Genomic DNA, 13686 nt, shown 5'->3' on the forward strand with positions numbered 1-13686 from the left:
TTAAGTCATACCAAATGCCGGCAGTAGCAAATGTTTTGGAAATTTCATCACCCCCCTGAATTTTATTATGGGACCTGTCCTGCACTGGGGCCTCACAAGGAACCCAGCCATATATACTTACGCTACGAGCCTACGAGCACGCACATACACTACTGCAGTTCTCCTCACCGATTCTAACCTTAGCAACAGTGATGCCAGAATCGTGGGACGCGGGACAAATGCTTACCCTCGGTATGACTCCCGTCCGTGTGCGTTACCTGTGGGCTGTCGAGTACACGGACGGGAGTAGGAAAATGCTTGTGTGCAGTGCGATGGGAAGAAAGTAGAGGACGACGGTATGTCATAGCGGGGGTAAGCATTTGCCCCGCGTTTCACGATTCTGGCATCACTGCTTAGCAACGGGAGAGGCGGGTTGCTCGCCGCTAGGCGCCGAAAACAGCTCTCTGTGCAGCCCTGGTTTTGACAATGAGTGCTCACGACCATCGCGCACGCCCGACGCGCACGCAAAGTACGCAGTGTCAGGGGTCCGAAAGACGGAGCGAATGTAACGTTCTGGGCGAGCCGCTGCCGCGTGTTACAAGGAATATCCACGAGTAGAGCGGTTACTCGCGGAATTGTGGGATTGGTTCGGGTGGCGTGCGATTAAGAAATAAATTTCATGAACAAGAATTCTCCTTTTACGTAACAAAACAGTAATAATGATTTATTCAATAAGGTTATTACGCTAGGTTGATTAGCAATACATAAATCACGACTCTAAGTCGAAAGAACAGAACATAAATTATGTTGATGACGCACTCGGTCAGTATAATAGAACGTAAAGTTAGTCGAGTAATGATGCTAAGTCGGTATAATAGAACGTAAAGCTAAACGAGTAATGACGCTAAGTCGGTATCATAGAACGTAATGTTAAACGAGTGACGACGCTAAGTCGGTGTAATAGAACGTAAAGTTAAACGAGCGACGACGCTAAGTCGGTGTAATAATATAAGATTGAGGAATATGACTCTTTCGTCGATACAGTATTAGATTTAAGTAGAGAATGTGAGTTTGTTCCTTGGAACTGGAATTGTGATCGGGAACCTTGTTCGGTTCTCGATTCATATTACTGGCTTCCTGATGCCTAGAAGCTGGGCCTCAGCTGTCTAAGGTGGGAGCCAAGGAGCCGGTTAAAGCGTCCTCAGATGGGAGCCGAAGAGCTGGTTAAAGCGTCCCCAGATGGAAGCCGAGGTGCTAATGATAGCAACCCCAGATGGAAGCCAGAGAGCTGGTTAAAGTGTCTCCAGTTGTAGATTCACGTTGCCCAGAAGCCGGTTAAAGCGTTCCGAGTTGGAGCCAGAGAGCCGGTTAAAGCGTCTCCAGATGCAAGAAAGATTTGAATACGATTCTCTACTTTTAGCGTGAAGTGGTCGGTACCCCGTCAGAGGTTGAGTATAACGCGTACCTGGCCCATGCCAATCAAAGTTCACTCGCGTTACATTTTGCGTTCGTTCACTCATGCGCTTCTGCGCATGTGCACGCGATCCGCACTCCAGTCCGTCCCTCGACCGATTGACGGTTGCGCATGCGCGCCGCTGAAGTCAGTTCCCGAGTTCGCCGGTAGGAGCTACTTACATACTATCAACGATATAGCAATAGATATTATAATAAAGAACGAGAAAAATATGATGGGGTGTAGTCCGTAAACGTTACACGAGACAAAGTATCAACGCGTCGCCTGTCTCGTACCGTTCTTCGCTCGCTTCCAGTCCCTCTCATTCGCTCTCGTTCCATCTCTCCCTCGCCAAGACTGAGGCAGAAGTAATGAGGATAGCGAAAAGTCTTCATCATGTTGGCCAGTGGTCGGCGAACTCATTAGTCAACAGAGCCAAGTATCAACAGTACAACGATTGAGATTTCTTTTGAGAGCCAAATTTCTTAAACTAAAACTATATAGGTAGGTACACTGTTTATTAACTCAATAAACTTTAATTAAAGTTTTCAGTCTTAATTAAACTATAGGTACACTGAATAAAACTTGATATCATATTATTAATGATCTTATTTATTGATAAAAATTAAATTGTAAGTAAGTTATCCATAAAATTAAACCATGACAAGGACTGACAAACACTTAATGTGAACAATGGCCTTGCATCTCCTTGGAAAGTTTGGGTAAGTCAAGTTTGTACGTTGTTGTTTTTAATTTTAAGCACAATTCCATATTCTCATCAATAAGACGACTTCTCAATTTAATCTTGATAAGGTTCATGCTTGAAAAAGATTGTTCGCATGAATATTTGGTAAAGGGAAATAACAGCAAACGCTAGTTTTTTCAACTGATCATATAAGTCAGGAATACTATTCCAGGTGTTAAAAATCATCATGTCTTCCTTCTCCAGGTCTTTCAAAGCAGATCACTTGTGCTGTAAACTAAGTTCACATTTGTTTTTCTCCAATATTTCCATATCAGCATAAAGACGTTCAAATTTAGAGCTCCATACTTCTTTGTTTTTTAAATCCAGCAATTACATTTCAAAGTTTCCAATGTCAACATTAAAGGGAGAAAACTTTAATTCTGTTACAGTAGCATTAAGAGGTTTGTTAACAAAGGCTAACGTCGCTTTGCTGTTGCTGAATTCCTGAAACCTGTTGAGAAAAGCTTCCCTCATTTAAAATTGTTGTTTTGAAATAGTAAATGTCAATATCAGAATTATTTTCTTGGCGATGTTTCAGCAGGCTTGGAAAGTGAATCAAAGTTTCTCTTTCAAAATCTTGAATAAAAAGGGATAATTTGTATTCGAATGAAATAACTTCTTCTAACATCGAAAAATTGTGTTTCCTTTGCCCTGTAGTATACGGTTAAGCTGATTTAGATGAGATGTAACGTCTACCATGAAATAAAATTTTTGGAACCACTGATCGTCCGTTAGTTCTGGATAGTGAACACCCTTTTCAAGGAGAAATGCTGTAATTTCTGTTAATAAGGAAACGAAACGTTTTAAAATGTTTCCTCTTGATAACCAACGTATTTTGTTATGCAGCAGAAGATCTGCGTACTCACTCTCCATTTCAACTAAAAATTCTTTAAATTTGCGATGATTAAGGGGGGATCCTGGTGTAGATTACCGAAAATAAAGGAATTTTTGGGAATTTATTTTAAAGAAAATATTTATTAAATCGCATTCGGAGCTATGTGATTTTATTGGTTGTTGATTAAACTATATAAAAATATTTTTTTTTAGTTGTAAAAAAATTGTAAAGCAGAAGTAGAACGGCATATGTACAGTGTCTTGGCGTCGAACGTCTAAATTGGCGGGTGCTCTTGTTCCTTGTGTACTCATCTGAAATAAAAATACAGAAATATTTCTTACTCTTTATGAACACAGTTTGCCGATGAAAAGTGAAGAAAAAAGTTGAAAACTGACAAAATGGCGGCACTTTGAAAATAAAACGCAATTTTTCGCTGGAAAATTCATTCTTGTTCATGTAATAAAATGCTTTAAATTAATTAATTTATTTATGTTATAGGTTCATCGACTAGTACGTGTAATAAACTATATGTGTGTAAAATTGCAAGCCGATTAGTTAAGTAGTTTTTGAGTTATTTGACCCGCCAATCGTAAGAAAGTAGTTTCGAGAAAAACACTTTTAAAGTTTTCGGTACCGCAAAAGTAGAAAAGGAAGTGATTTTTGGATACTTACAGCTGGTTTCAGTTAGTCTGCTATTCCAGGTCCGTATAATATTCCTTCCGCTTCCTCGAACAACTATTTTTTCCTCGATTTGCAATTGTCTTCGAGCCATTCGAGCCTCTCTGCTGCCCCATAAGCTGCGGCGCTCCTGCCTCTTCGTCCGCTCGGCTTTGTAAGTGTCGGCGTACAACTTACACTGAGGTCCGATCGTTATTTTTAATGTTTCCAATATATTCCAAATAGCAGCATACCCTTCATTAAATATGTCAGTGGCTATATAGCTGACGATTTCAATAATTTTTCGGCCCGAGTGCAAATGCTTTGGCGTTAGTCGCCAAGCTGTAGCATTGAAGCTTTCATTGGCATTTTGTGTATGCTCGTCTAAGCATCTTTCTAATAGGTCGTGATTAGAAAGGCTTTGGTAAATGGGGAAAATATTGTCCTCGACATCTGAATGAAGCGGAGGCGGGTGCTTGAAATTTAGACCTGAGGCCTGAGCGGCACGATACCCGCACCAGCTGTTGGCACCTACCGGGCAATTATCGTGCCTTGGATTTTCATCCGTGGAACATAAATGAAAATAAGTTGCCATTATGGCTTTCTCCATTTCATCAGCTGATTCAATATTCCTCCTGATTGCTAATCCGTAGTATTTCGTTGGCTTTTTTATCAGGGTGTCAGTTAGCTTCCCTCTTCCGCCAGGTTTCTTTTTCTTTCTTCACGCTTCGTAGCCGACTGCCCATTCGTTTTTCAATGTGGGAAACGCATTCACTTTTTGTTACATGGAAATCGTCTCCATACGGTTTTAAATCTAAAACAGCTTTAAATGTTTTAGAATCACCGTCTCCGATGTAGTTTCCGTATTTTACTCCATATTTTTCTTCGGATGTAGAAAACATTTCTGTGATGGAGTCGGCCTCCATTTTTCCCGCCGAACCTTCATGGTTTGATGAGCACTCTTCTTTATGTTCTTCATACCATTCGGCATACTCCTGTGTGTCTTCTTTTTGTCGCTAAATCGTACACGCTTGGCAGTAGCTGCTTTTGACAACGAGATCTACCACTTTGCCGCTATAGTAGCCAATCATTGTTGTTACACCAAACAACCAAGTGAAGCCGCATTTTTTTTCACGAGCCATCGCCGGAAACTTTTAAATTTGTTGGTAATCTTCCTTTTTTCTCGGTTTCTTCTTTTTCCTCGTGTACTGCTTTTTGGCACAAACTGTCGAATACTGTTTTCGTGGCAGTATGAATATGTCCCACCACAAGGTCGTACATGGATTTACTGAGCTCTTGCCCGATGTCCATAATGCCGCAGAATAAATTTATCCCGTCTCTACCGACGCCTAAAAGTCGCATAGCGGAAACTATTCGTCGATTGATTTCATATCCGTTATTTATGAAAGGCCCCGATGAAATTAGGCGACGGCTGCAGTGGCACGAAACAACAACTTTAAATCCGAGGCCCCGAATTTTTCTTCTTCGAATTTCACATCTTTTTTACAATCTTTGCAAATAACTATCTCTGACAGCGCACCAAAAAAGCTTACGAATTCTATTATTCGATAAAGAAAACTTAGAAGCACATGTAATGTCGGAAGTATTCGCGGTCGCTAATTTCCTAGCAGACGCACTTTCTCCTACCGGTTCATCTTCTTTTCCAAGATACTGATTCCCGTGAAACTTTCGCTTTGGAGGCTTCGATGCACGAGTATTGTCGTCTTTGCTTCTTTTTGGATAGGACATTTTGATGTACAAGTCTGTTGTTACGAGATGAAGAACTGAAGTGGAAGCCCTCGGGTTCACTAATTGCACTTTTATTTTAAACAATTAACTTTAATAATAAAATACACTTAATTAATCAGGAAACGATAAGAGTATCATCGAATACTCTACTGCGCGTAAATAACTTAGTTATAATGACTGCTCGCTAATTGTCACGGTTTGGAACTGACGGGTCTTGTTTTTGGGGTCCTATTATATGTACCAATTTTTGGTAGTGGGGTACAGGGTGATGTATTCATGGTGGCGCATCCACGATGACGTGGCTGCTGTGATACAAACCTAGTACCCTTTTGATAACGCGTCAGAGTCATGAACGAACCTCAGTAATTCGTCACCGCACAGCTAATAGTAAATACATTTGTGTTACCTAAACTACAAATATACCTTTTAGCAGGTATACAATGACTCACATAATGGTTCAAGAGTAGATCTGCTTAGCTATTGTGGCAGCGCAGGCCGAGCGAAGGGTCCTGACACAAAAGCCGTTGTGCGCGTAGCGCTCCCCTCCGCGCTCGTATACCTGCGCGCAAGAAATGGGCTGTGGGGCCCTTAAAACTTCGAATCAGTGATGCCAGAACGGTGGGTTTTGTCCCACGGCCGCTACCACCACTCCACGACCAAGCGTACCCCCTCCTAGCGTCCGTACCGCACCTCACAAGCATACCCGTCCCTCCATCCGTGTGCCGTACGCGGTGCCTGGCTACCGCTCTCCGGCGAGAATTCGTTTTCCCGACATCGAAGCGCTTGGCGCGCAAGCGAAAAATCAAGACTTCAAATCCAGGTGCGGATATTACTTTTTTTTTAATTATTTTCTAACTTCTCTTTCTATATTCTCAGTAGAATAAAAACTTGAAAACTGTTAATTTACAAAGAATTTTCGCAGCAGGCTAATGTACGATGTTGGTCTTCTGCCTTTTGTATACATGAACAGAAATAATTCCTTGAAATGCTACTTACAAAATAAGCGCCGTTCTAGGATGGACTTCTTAAAACTCTTCTGTAGGTATAAATGACATTATTGCGACGGGTACGAGACCAGTCGATATTGTTTTCAAACCTCATTACAGTAATCTGGGGTGCGAGTGGTAAGCCGACCGTAATAGCGAAGCGGGCGGCTCGCTTACCTGAAACGGAAATCACCGATTCTGTAACTGCTCATTGTGACGTGAATTTTAAGGAGTCCATCCTAGAACGGCGCTTATTTTGTAAGTAGCATTTCAAGGAATTATTTCTGTTTATGTATACAAAAGGCAGAAGACCAACATCGTACATTAGCCTGCTGCGAAAATTCTTTGTAAATTAACAGTTTTCAAGTTTTTATTCTACTCAGAATATAGAAAGAGAAGTTAGAAAATAATTAATGAAAAAAGTAGAATCTTCGCATTGAGGTTCAAACCTCGATGAAATGAATTCTCGGCGGAGAGCGCCGGCCAGGCAGCGCGTACGGCACACTGACAGAAGGTAGGGTACGCTTGGAGTGGTGGGATACAAGCCAAAAGAGGATCGCACTTTAGCAGCAAATCAAGCTTAGTAAATTAATAGTTTTTAAGCCTTTAGCCAGCTGAGAATATAGAAAGAGAAATTAGTGAATAATTAAAAAAAAAAGTAATATCCGCACCGGGATTTGATGTCTTAATTTTTCGCTTGCGCGCCAAGCGCTTCGATGTCGGGAAAACGAATTCTCGCCGGAGAGCGGTAGCCAGGCACCGCGTACGGCACACGGATGGAGGGACGGGTATGCTTGTGAGGTGCGGTACGGACGCTAGGAGGGGGTACGCTTGGTCGTGGAGTGGTGGTAGCGGCCGTGGGACAAAACCCACCGTTCTGGCATCACTGCTTCGAATTTCCAATTGCAACTTTGGGAATATACTCTATGGAAGTAGTACTATAGATTAAAGCAAAAAAATCGATTTTTACACCAGGATCCCCCCTTAAGAGCTTTAGCTATAATGGAGTTGATAATCTTAATCACCAATTCCATAACTTTGCAAATTTCTTCTGGAAATGTCTGCGCACAAAGCGCTACTTGATGAATGATGCAATGGTAAGCAAGTATCTCGTGATTCATTTTTTCTTTCAAAATAGCAACAAACCCTTTTCTTATGCTGGTCATACTTGTCGCCCCGTCTGTTGAAATTGACACAATTTCATCGAATGGAATATGATGTTTTTCCATGCATCCAATTACAGCATTTGCAATATCCTCTCCACGTGTTTGACCTTTGAGGGGCAATAATCCTAAAAGTTCTTTTTTAGGACTCGTAGATGTAATAAATTGTACAAAAAGTGAAACTTGCGCTGTATCATTTACGTCACAGGAGTCGTCAACTGCTATTGATAAAGCTGAAATCAATTTAAGATCTTCGATTTGCTGGTTGGTCATATTTAAAGACATTTTGACTGTTCTATCTTTCACTGTTTTAGCAGACAATGGTAACTCATTATTTTTGTTTAGAATGCTTTGTTATTAAAATCCCGAAATAGCTCTTCGGATGCATTTATAAAACAACTTTTTATGTATTCGCCGTCTGTGTATGGTTTTCCTCTTTTAGCAATCTCTTGACTAACCACAAAACTTGCAATATTATCATTGTTGGAAGAATGCATCCAGTAATTAAATACAGAACTTGATTTTTCTTGATTCTTCTGAAGTTCCCCAATTGCTTTCTTCCTTGCATCACCGACAGGATATTTAGTGCTAAATGACGCGTGTTTAGTTGTAATATGTCTCTCCAAATTTGACTTCTTGTTATGCGCCAATTTTTTCTGACAAATCAGACAGGTCGGAAGGCCATCTAAGTTTTGAATAAACTCGAAAGTCTCGGTCCATTCAACTTTAAATTCACGGTTTTCGCCTTCCGTTTTTCTTTGCTTCTTCTTTGTAGCTATGCCAAAACAGGTAGCACCTAAATAAATATTTCATTTTATAATAATAAAGCCACCAACACAAAATAACCACAATTTTTAAATTGATGACAAAAAAAACCTGTAGGATTTACAGCTGGTTGGAAAAATACAGGTAACTTTATGCTTCGAGTAGGTACTTTTGTCACCCGCGCGCGATTTGTGGACGCGACGAGCACTGACTACTGTTGTTACAAGACTGCTTCCAACCAGATACGACAGCGACCACGCTATACGAGGTTGAGGGACTCAGGCACACCAATTGAAGTACACCAGTAAAGTAAAAACTTAGTTTTAATGATCCGGCGTTCGTTACGTGAAGAAAGGACGCGTGGCGTGAAGAACGATAGACGGTGTTGGCGCTAAGAAAAAAAAAAAAAAAAGATTATAGCAGAGCGTCGCACGCTCCTCGCGACAATGCGCGACAATGAATATCTAGAGCAGGCCTGTCCAGGGATTTTTTCGCACGAGCAACCGCGAGTTGCTCTTCGCCCTTGAAGGCACCGAGTCATGCCCTTCGCGCCTCTTAAGAGCAAAAGGTTCCCATTGTCGAGCACAATCGTCGCTCTTGCCTTCGCTCGCACCCGCGGTTGCTCTTCGAAGGCAAGAGCAAAAGTTGCACGCGCCTGATCTAGAGTCTACATAGACTCAACAACTACTGTACCCAATGAGACTGCTGACTGACTGACTCAGTCAACTCGTGCATGAGTCGCGCGTGCTTCCCCCGCGGCCCGCTTGCGCCACGTCTCCTGTCACCCGACCCACCGAAACCCGCGCGTGTGCCTACGCACCCGCACGTAGTCATTTGTAGCAGAGCCGCATTCAAGGGGCCAAAGAGCCGTATGCGGTCCGCGAGCCGCGGTTTGCCGACCACTGAGCGAGTGTCCCACGTATACAGCGGTACGTGTCGTACTAACTTTTCCTACCAACCACGCGCGCTTTCATGCAGAAAACATCTACAGCTCCGAGACAATAAGATTCGCGTTTGATCTTGGCCGTATTTCATACCTACGTCGTTTTCAGTAGGTGGAAATACGCGACTCTGGGTTCTTGGTCCTGGCTGCTTGCTTAGACCCTAACGGTTGCTCCATATAGTGTCGACAATTTATGACTTAAGGTTGCAAGTTCATGGTGACGCTCTATGCTCGATTTGAGTGTCAACACCAGTCACGTAATCGGTTTACGTGACTTTCAGCGTCAAAAGCAGTCACGTGACTGACGCTTGTAGAAGCATCGGTGAAGAATATGAGTATCAATTTCGTTTCCAAGGAAATACCGTGCATGGATTACTGAGTGCCAAAGAATAGTTGAAAATGCAACGAGGAATCGTAAACTATGTCGAGAAAGATCCGCAGTAATTGTAGTTCTGCATGAATACACGAAGCTATTGGAAAAAAAGCGTTATGGAAGATAGGATTTTTGTATTCATCCATAATTCGATCTACGGAATCTTCATGGATTTTATGAAGCGTTTTTTCCCCAAAATTTCATGTTATCCGGATAAATGTGAAAATTATTTTCGGGGATCAGTAATTCAATTTGAAGAAATTTTCGGGTTAGTCGCATCGGTTATTACGAAACAACATGGAATAAGAGCACCCATACCAGAAGCAGCACGATTAGCTATGACTTTAAGGTAAATATGAAAATTGAATTTGTCAAGATTACAAATTCAATGTAAAACAATGTATAATTTATAAGTAACAAGTATTTATAATGACTACACAAATCGCAAATATTTCAATTGTTGGTAGGTATTTGGCAACAGGCGACTGTATGACTTTGATTTCGTATCATTACCTCGTTGGGTGTACTACGGTCAGTAATATTATCAAGGAAACATGTGAAGCAATTTGGTCCTCTCTGAGTGGAACAGTATTGCCATTTCCATTGCAACGGGTTGACTGGTACGGGATAGCTCGAGAGTTTGAACATCAGTGGCAATTCAATCATTGCATTGGGGCCATCGATGGGAAACATGTGCTCAGCTATTTCGAGAAATAGTAATAATCCCTGGTGGGATTTACATAACAGAAAGAAGTTTTTGAAAAAACCATAAATTCTCACTTAAATGATTAATTACATTGACTTTATAAAAAACAACATCTATTGCAGTGTCCAAATAATGCCGGTTTGGCATTTTTTAACTATAAAAATAGTCACAACATAGTGTTGCTCGCCATATGTAACGCCAATTACATTTTTACATTTGTTGACATTGGTGCTTATGGTCGCCGGAGTGACGGAGGAATGTTTAGAGATTCCTTGATAGGCCAGAAATTCAATCAGAATAAAATGAATGTACCAGAACCGGAACAGTTAACTGTTGATGGAATACCTTTGCCATATGTTCTCGTTGGAGACGAAGCATTTCAGTTGACGAATTGTCTTCTTCGGCCATACCCTGGAAGAGGAGGTCTGAACGAAGATAGAAGTATATTCAATTACCGTCTCACTCGAGCTCGAAGGGTAGTGGAAAATGCTTTTGGGATATTGGTCAGCCAGTGGCGAATTTTGAAAAAACCTATAGAGACTCATGTTGACAACGCAGTGAAAATTGTGCAACCCATAATATGTCTTCATAATTGGGTTCGAAAACGCTATAACGAATGCTTGTACGTAACACCGGACATTATTGATCGTTCTGATCCCGATGGCTTCACCCCTGAATGTTGGAGACAAGATACTGTCAATTCAACGTTTTGGAACAATTATGCCCATGGAAATAATAACAGTAGTCGCGTTGCTGTAGCAATAAGAGATGAATTTTGCGAATACTTCGCAGGGGAAGGAGCTGTTCCCTAGCAGTATAACCGTTAATGAATTGTAATCATTGCAAAATCCGTTGTACATTTTTTTATGTTAAGAAACTTCAGAAGTCGATAACTTTTTAAAAATAATTTTTTATTTTGCTCAAAATATTTCTAGTTTTGTAACAATGTATTGAAAAATAAATCTAATCCTCCTTATCCTCCTGGTCTACTTTTTCATTTACTAAATTCATTATTTCCATTAGTGTGGTCATGCGTGTCCTGCGATGGAGACGCCGCAAATGTAAACCTGCCGCATACAACATGCAGTCTACCTCGTCCATCTGCGGAGGAGCAGGTAGGGTGATTGATGAACTCTCTTTATCATTACATATCGCGTCAGCAATACTGTTGGATATTGACAATGAAATTCGGACTGTTTTGATTAACTTGAATTTATTTTAGTGACAAAAATAAAACTGCTCTACTGTCGCAGTACGGAATATATATAAAAGTATTTTTCTCAGTCACGCTATAATTTTCCAGACACAACTTCCTTTTGCTCAATCCTCACACGTTCTGCACAAAAACATACCGGTCGACCTATTCAAACTCATTCATACATTCACACACACGCACATCTTCATTCATGCCAACCTAAAGAAAACACACTTCCCTGGAATTACTTTTTTCTATTCTTCCAACAAATACGATTAATTGCGTTGAATGTGTCCTGCAATTCTTTTGCAAAGTTTTTCCTGGATCTGCTTTTCCGTCCACTAGAACCTGAAAAACGTTTCAAACCATAAGAACAACCATTTACAAATTAGTACTATTTTCTTCGCTGATAAATTCGTTTTCGTATGCATTGTTGAATAACGAATACCTGATGTGGTACTATTTGTTTCATTGTCTTGAAGAGTTACTTGTCCTCCTTGCGTATCATACATATTTTCATTATCTCCCTGTTCAATTTCCAGACCCTCTGCAATTTCACTTTCGACATTTGTTACAGTTCTAGAATCGAGTAATTGCTAATATGTCACCTAACAATGTGTGACGTAGCGACGTCACCCGTCGCGCAATAGTTGTAGTGCGCGCCGCGGCCACCGGGCGGCCGCTGGCCCCGCGGTCGCCTCGCTGGTGAAATTAAGCGACGGTACGGGTATAAAGGCCGCCGCGAGCGCAATTGAGGCTCTCCGCTCCGTGCAACCAGAAGCCTAACCAGCTACCTGACCGTAGAGCCGAGAGCCTTTTTGGACTCCTTGAAGTGTGCCAGAATCGGCCAATCGCCATTACTGCGCCGTTACCAGCTTCTTCCCGATATAGACCGAGAGCAATCTTGCGTCGTCTACCAACGCCTCCGTGGAACCTCTGCGGTGTTAAACTCAGAGACCACATTTTGCACCAGGCCGTCTCTTTACAACTCCCGATCGGGTGCGCCGAAATCGACCGCTCCAAGGGCAGTTGCTCTACTCCACTATCCCGACTTCCCCCAGACCTCGCCGAAACCGTCGTCGCCGAGGCATCGCCGGAACGCCCGACACCGCCCACAGGACCGAGCTCGGCAGCGTCTCCGCGAATCCGCGCCCGACATAAGACGCACACCTGTAAATGACAACAGTAGTATAGCTAGGCGGGTTCTAATTCAAATTTGAGTTTCAAGGTCATGATAACCGACCTTGAAATCCAAATTTGAGTTTGAAAATTTGTTTTTTTTTTTGGGAGGTATAGCGCGAGGAGCAGATATCGATACCGAATCGATACACCGAAGTGCATCGAGGAGGAACCGCGGGTGAAGGTGCTACTCTGGAGCGTGGTACAGACTGTCGGTAAGGAAGGTGCTACTCTGGAGCGTGGTACAGACTGTCGGTAAGGAAGGAAATATTAATTTTATGATACAGTATTTCCTCGTTAGCGACTCGATTTTGTGTACACGATACCGACTCTTCGCTATCCCCACCACTTGTGTCTCACTCTTGCCCGGCGAAAGCTGGAGCGAGATGGAACGAGAGCGAGCGAGAGGCACTGAAAGCGAGCGAGGACGGTACGAGACCGACGACGCGTTGATGTTTTGTCTCGCTCCGTCTTTCGGACGCCTGACATTCTGTCCTTTGCGCTTGCGACCATCGCGCACGCTCGCCGCGCACGCAGTGTTCCATCTCGCTCCCCCCTCCGGCCAGAAAGAAGCAAGAAACGAACACTCGGAATTAGGGTTCTGTTCACGATACCGACTCAACGCCGGTCCCGACCAGCGAGTCGCTAACGAGACAATACTGTATTAATATACATGAAAAAACTTCTCGGGGCGACGGGGCTCGAACCCAAGACTTCCACGGTACGAGTCAGCCGCCTAACCAACTCCCCCAAACGCCGTCTCTCTGACATTAGTCTTCTCCGAATGGTACGTATAGCGAAACCAACGGAGCGTTACATATGTGACACACACACATACACACACACACCACGCACGCACGCACGCACGCACGCACGCACACACACCATGAGCCGTTGCCAAACGTCAGCGTATAATAATTTATTTTTATGAGAAATTGTATGGGATGGTGTCGAATGA

The 13686-nt window shown here is 42.5% G+C and overlaps 2 protein-coding genes, 1 long non-coding RNA gene and 1 pseudogene across 3 annotated transcripts in view; 2 read left to right on the top strand and 2 right to left on the bottom strand.

The window, feature by feature from the left end:
* The window catches only part of LOC143376213 (uncharacterized), a 233057-nt gene that overhangs the window by 142239 nt on the left and 77132 nt on the right, over positions 1–13686 (bottom strand). The gene's annotated exons all lie outside the window — the stretch shown is intronic.
* LOC143376247 (uncharacterized) overlaps positions 1–13686 on the top strand; it is a 141298-nt gene that overhangs the window by 9913 nt on the left and 117699 nt on the right. The window lies entirely within an intron of this gene.
* On the top strand, positions 1586–11181 carry LOC143376539 (uncharacterized). The gene is given in 4 exon segments (XM_076827017.1): positions 1586–2068; positions 9163–9997; positions 10116–10350; positions 10462–11181. Coding segments are annotated over 3 exon segments (1221 nt in total). The 5' UTR covers positions 1586–2068; positions 9163–9731.
* Positions 3456–5031, bottom strand: LOC143376220 (uncharacterized; annotated as a pseudogene).

The sequence above is a fragment of the Andrena cerasifolii genome, chromosome 14, assembly GCF_050908995.1.
Source record: "Andrena cerasifolii isolate SP2316 chromosome 14, iyAndCera1_principal, whole genome shotgun sequence".
NCBI lineage: Eukaryota > Metazoa > Arthropoda > Insecta > Hymenoptera > Andrenidae > Andrena > Andrena cerasifolii.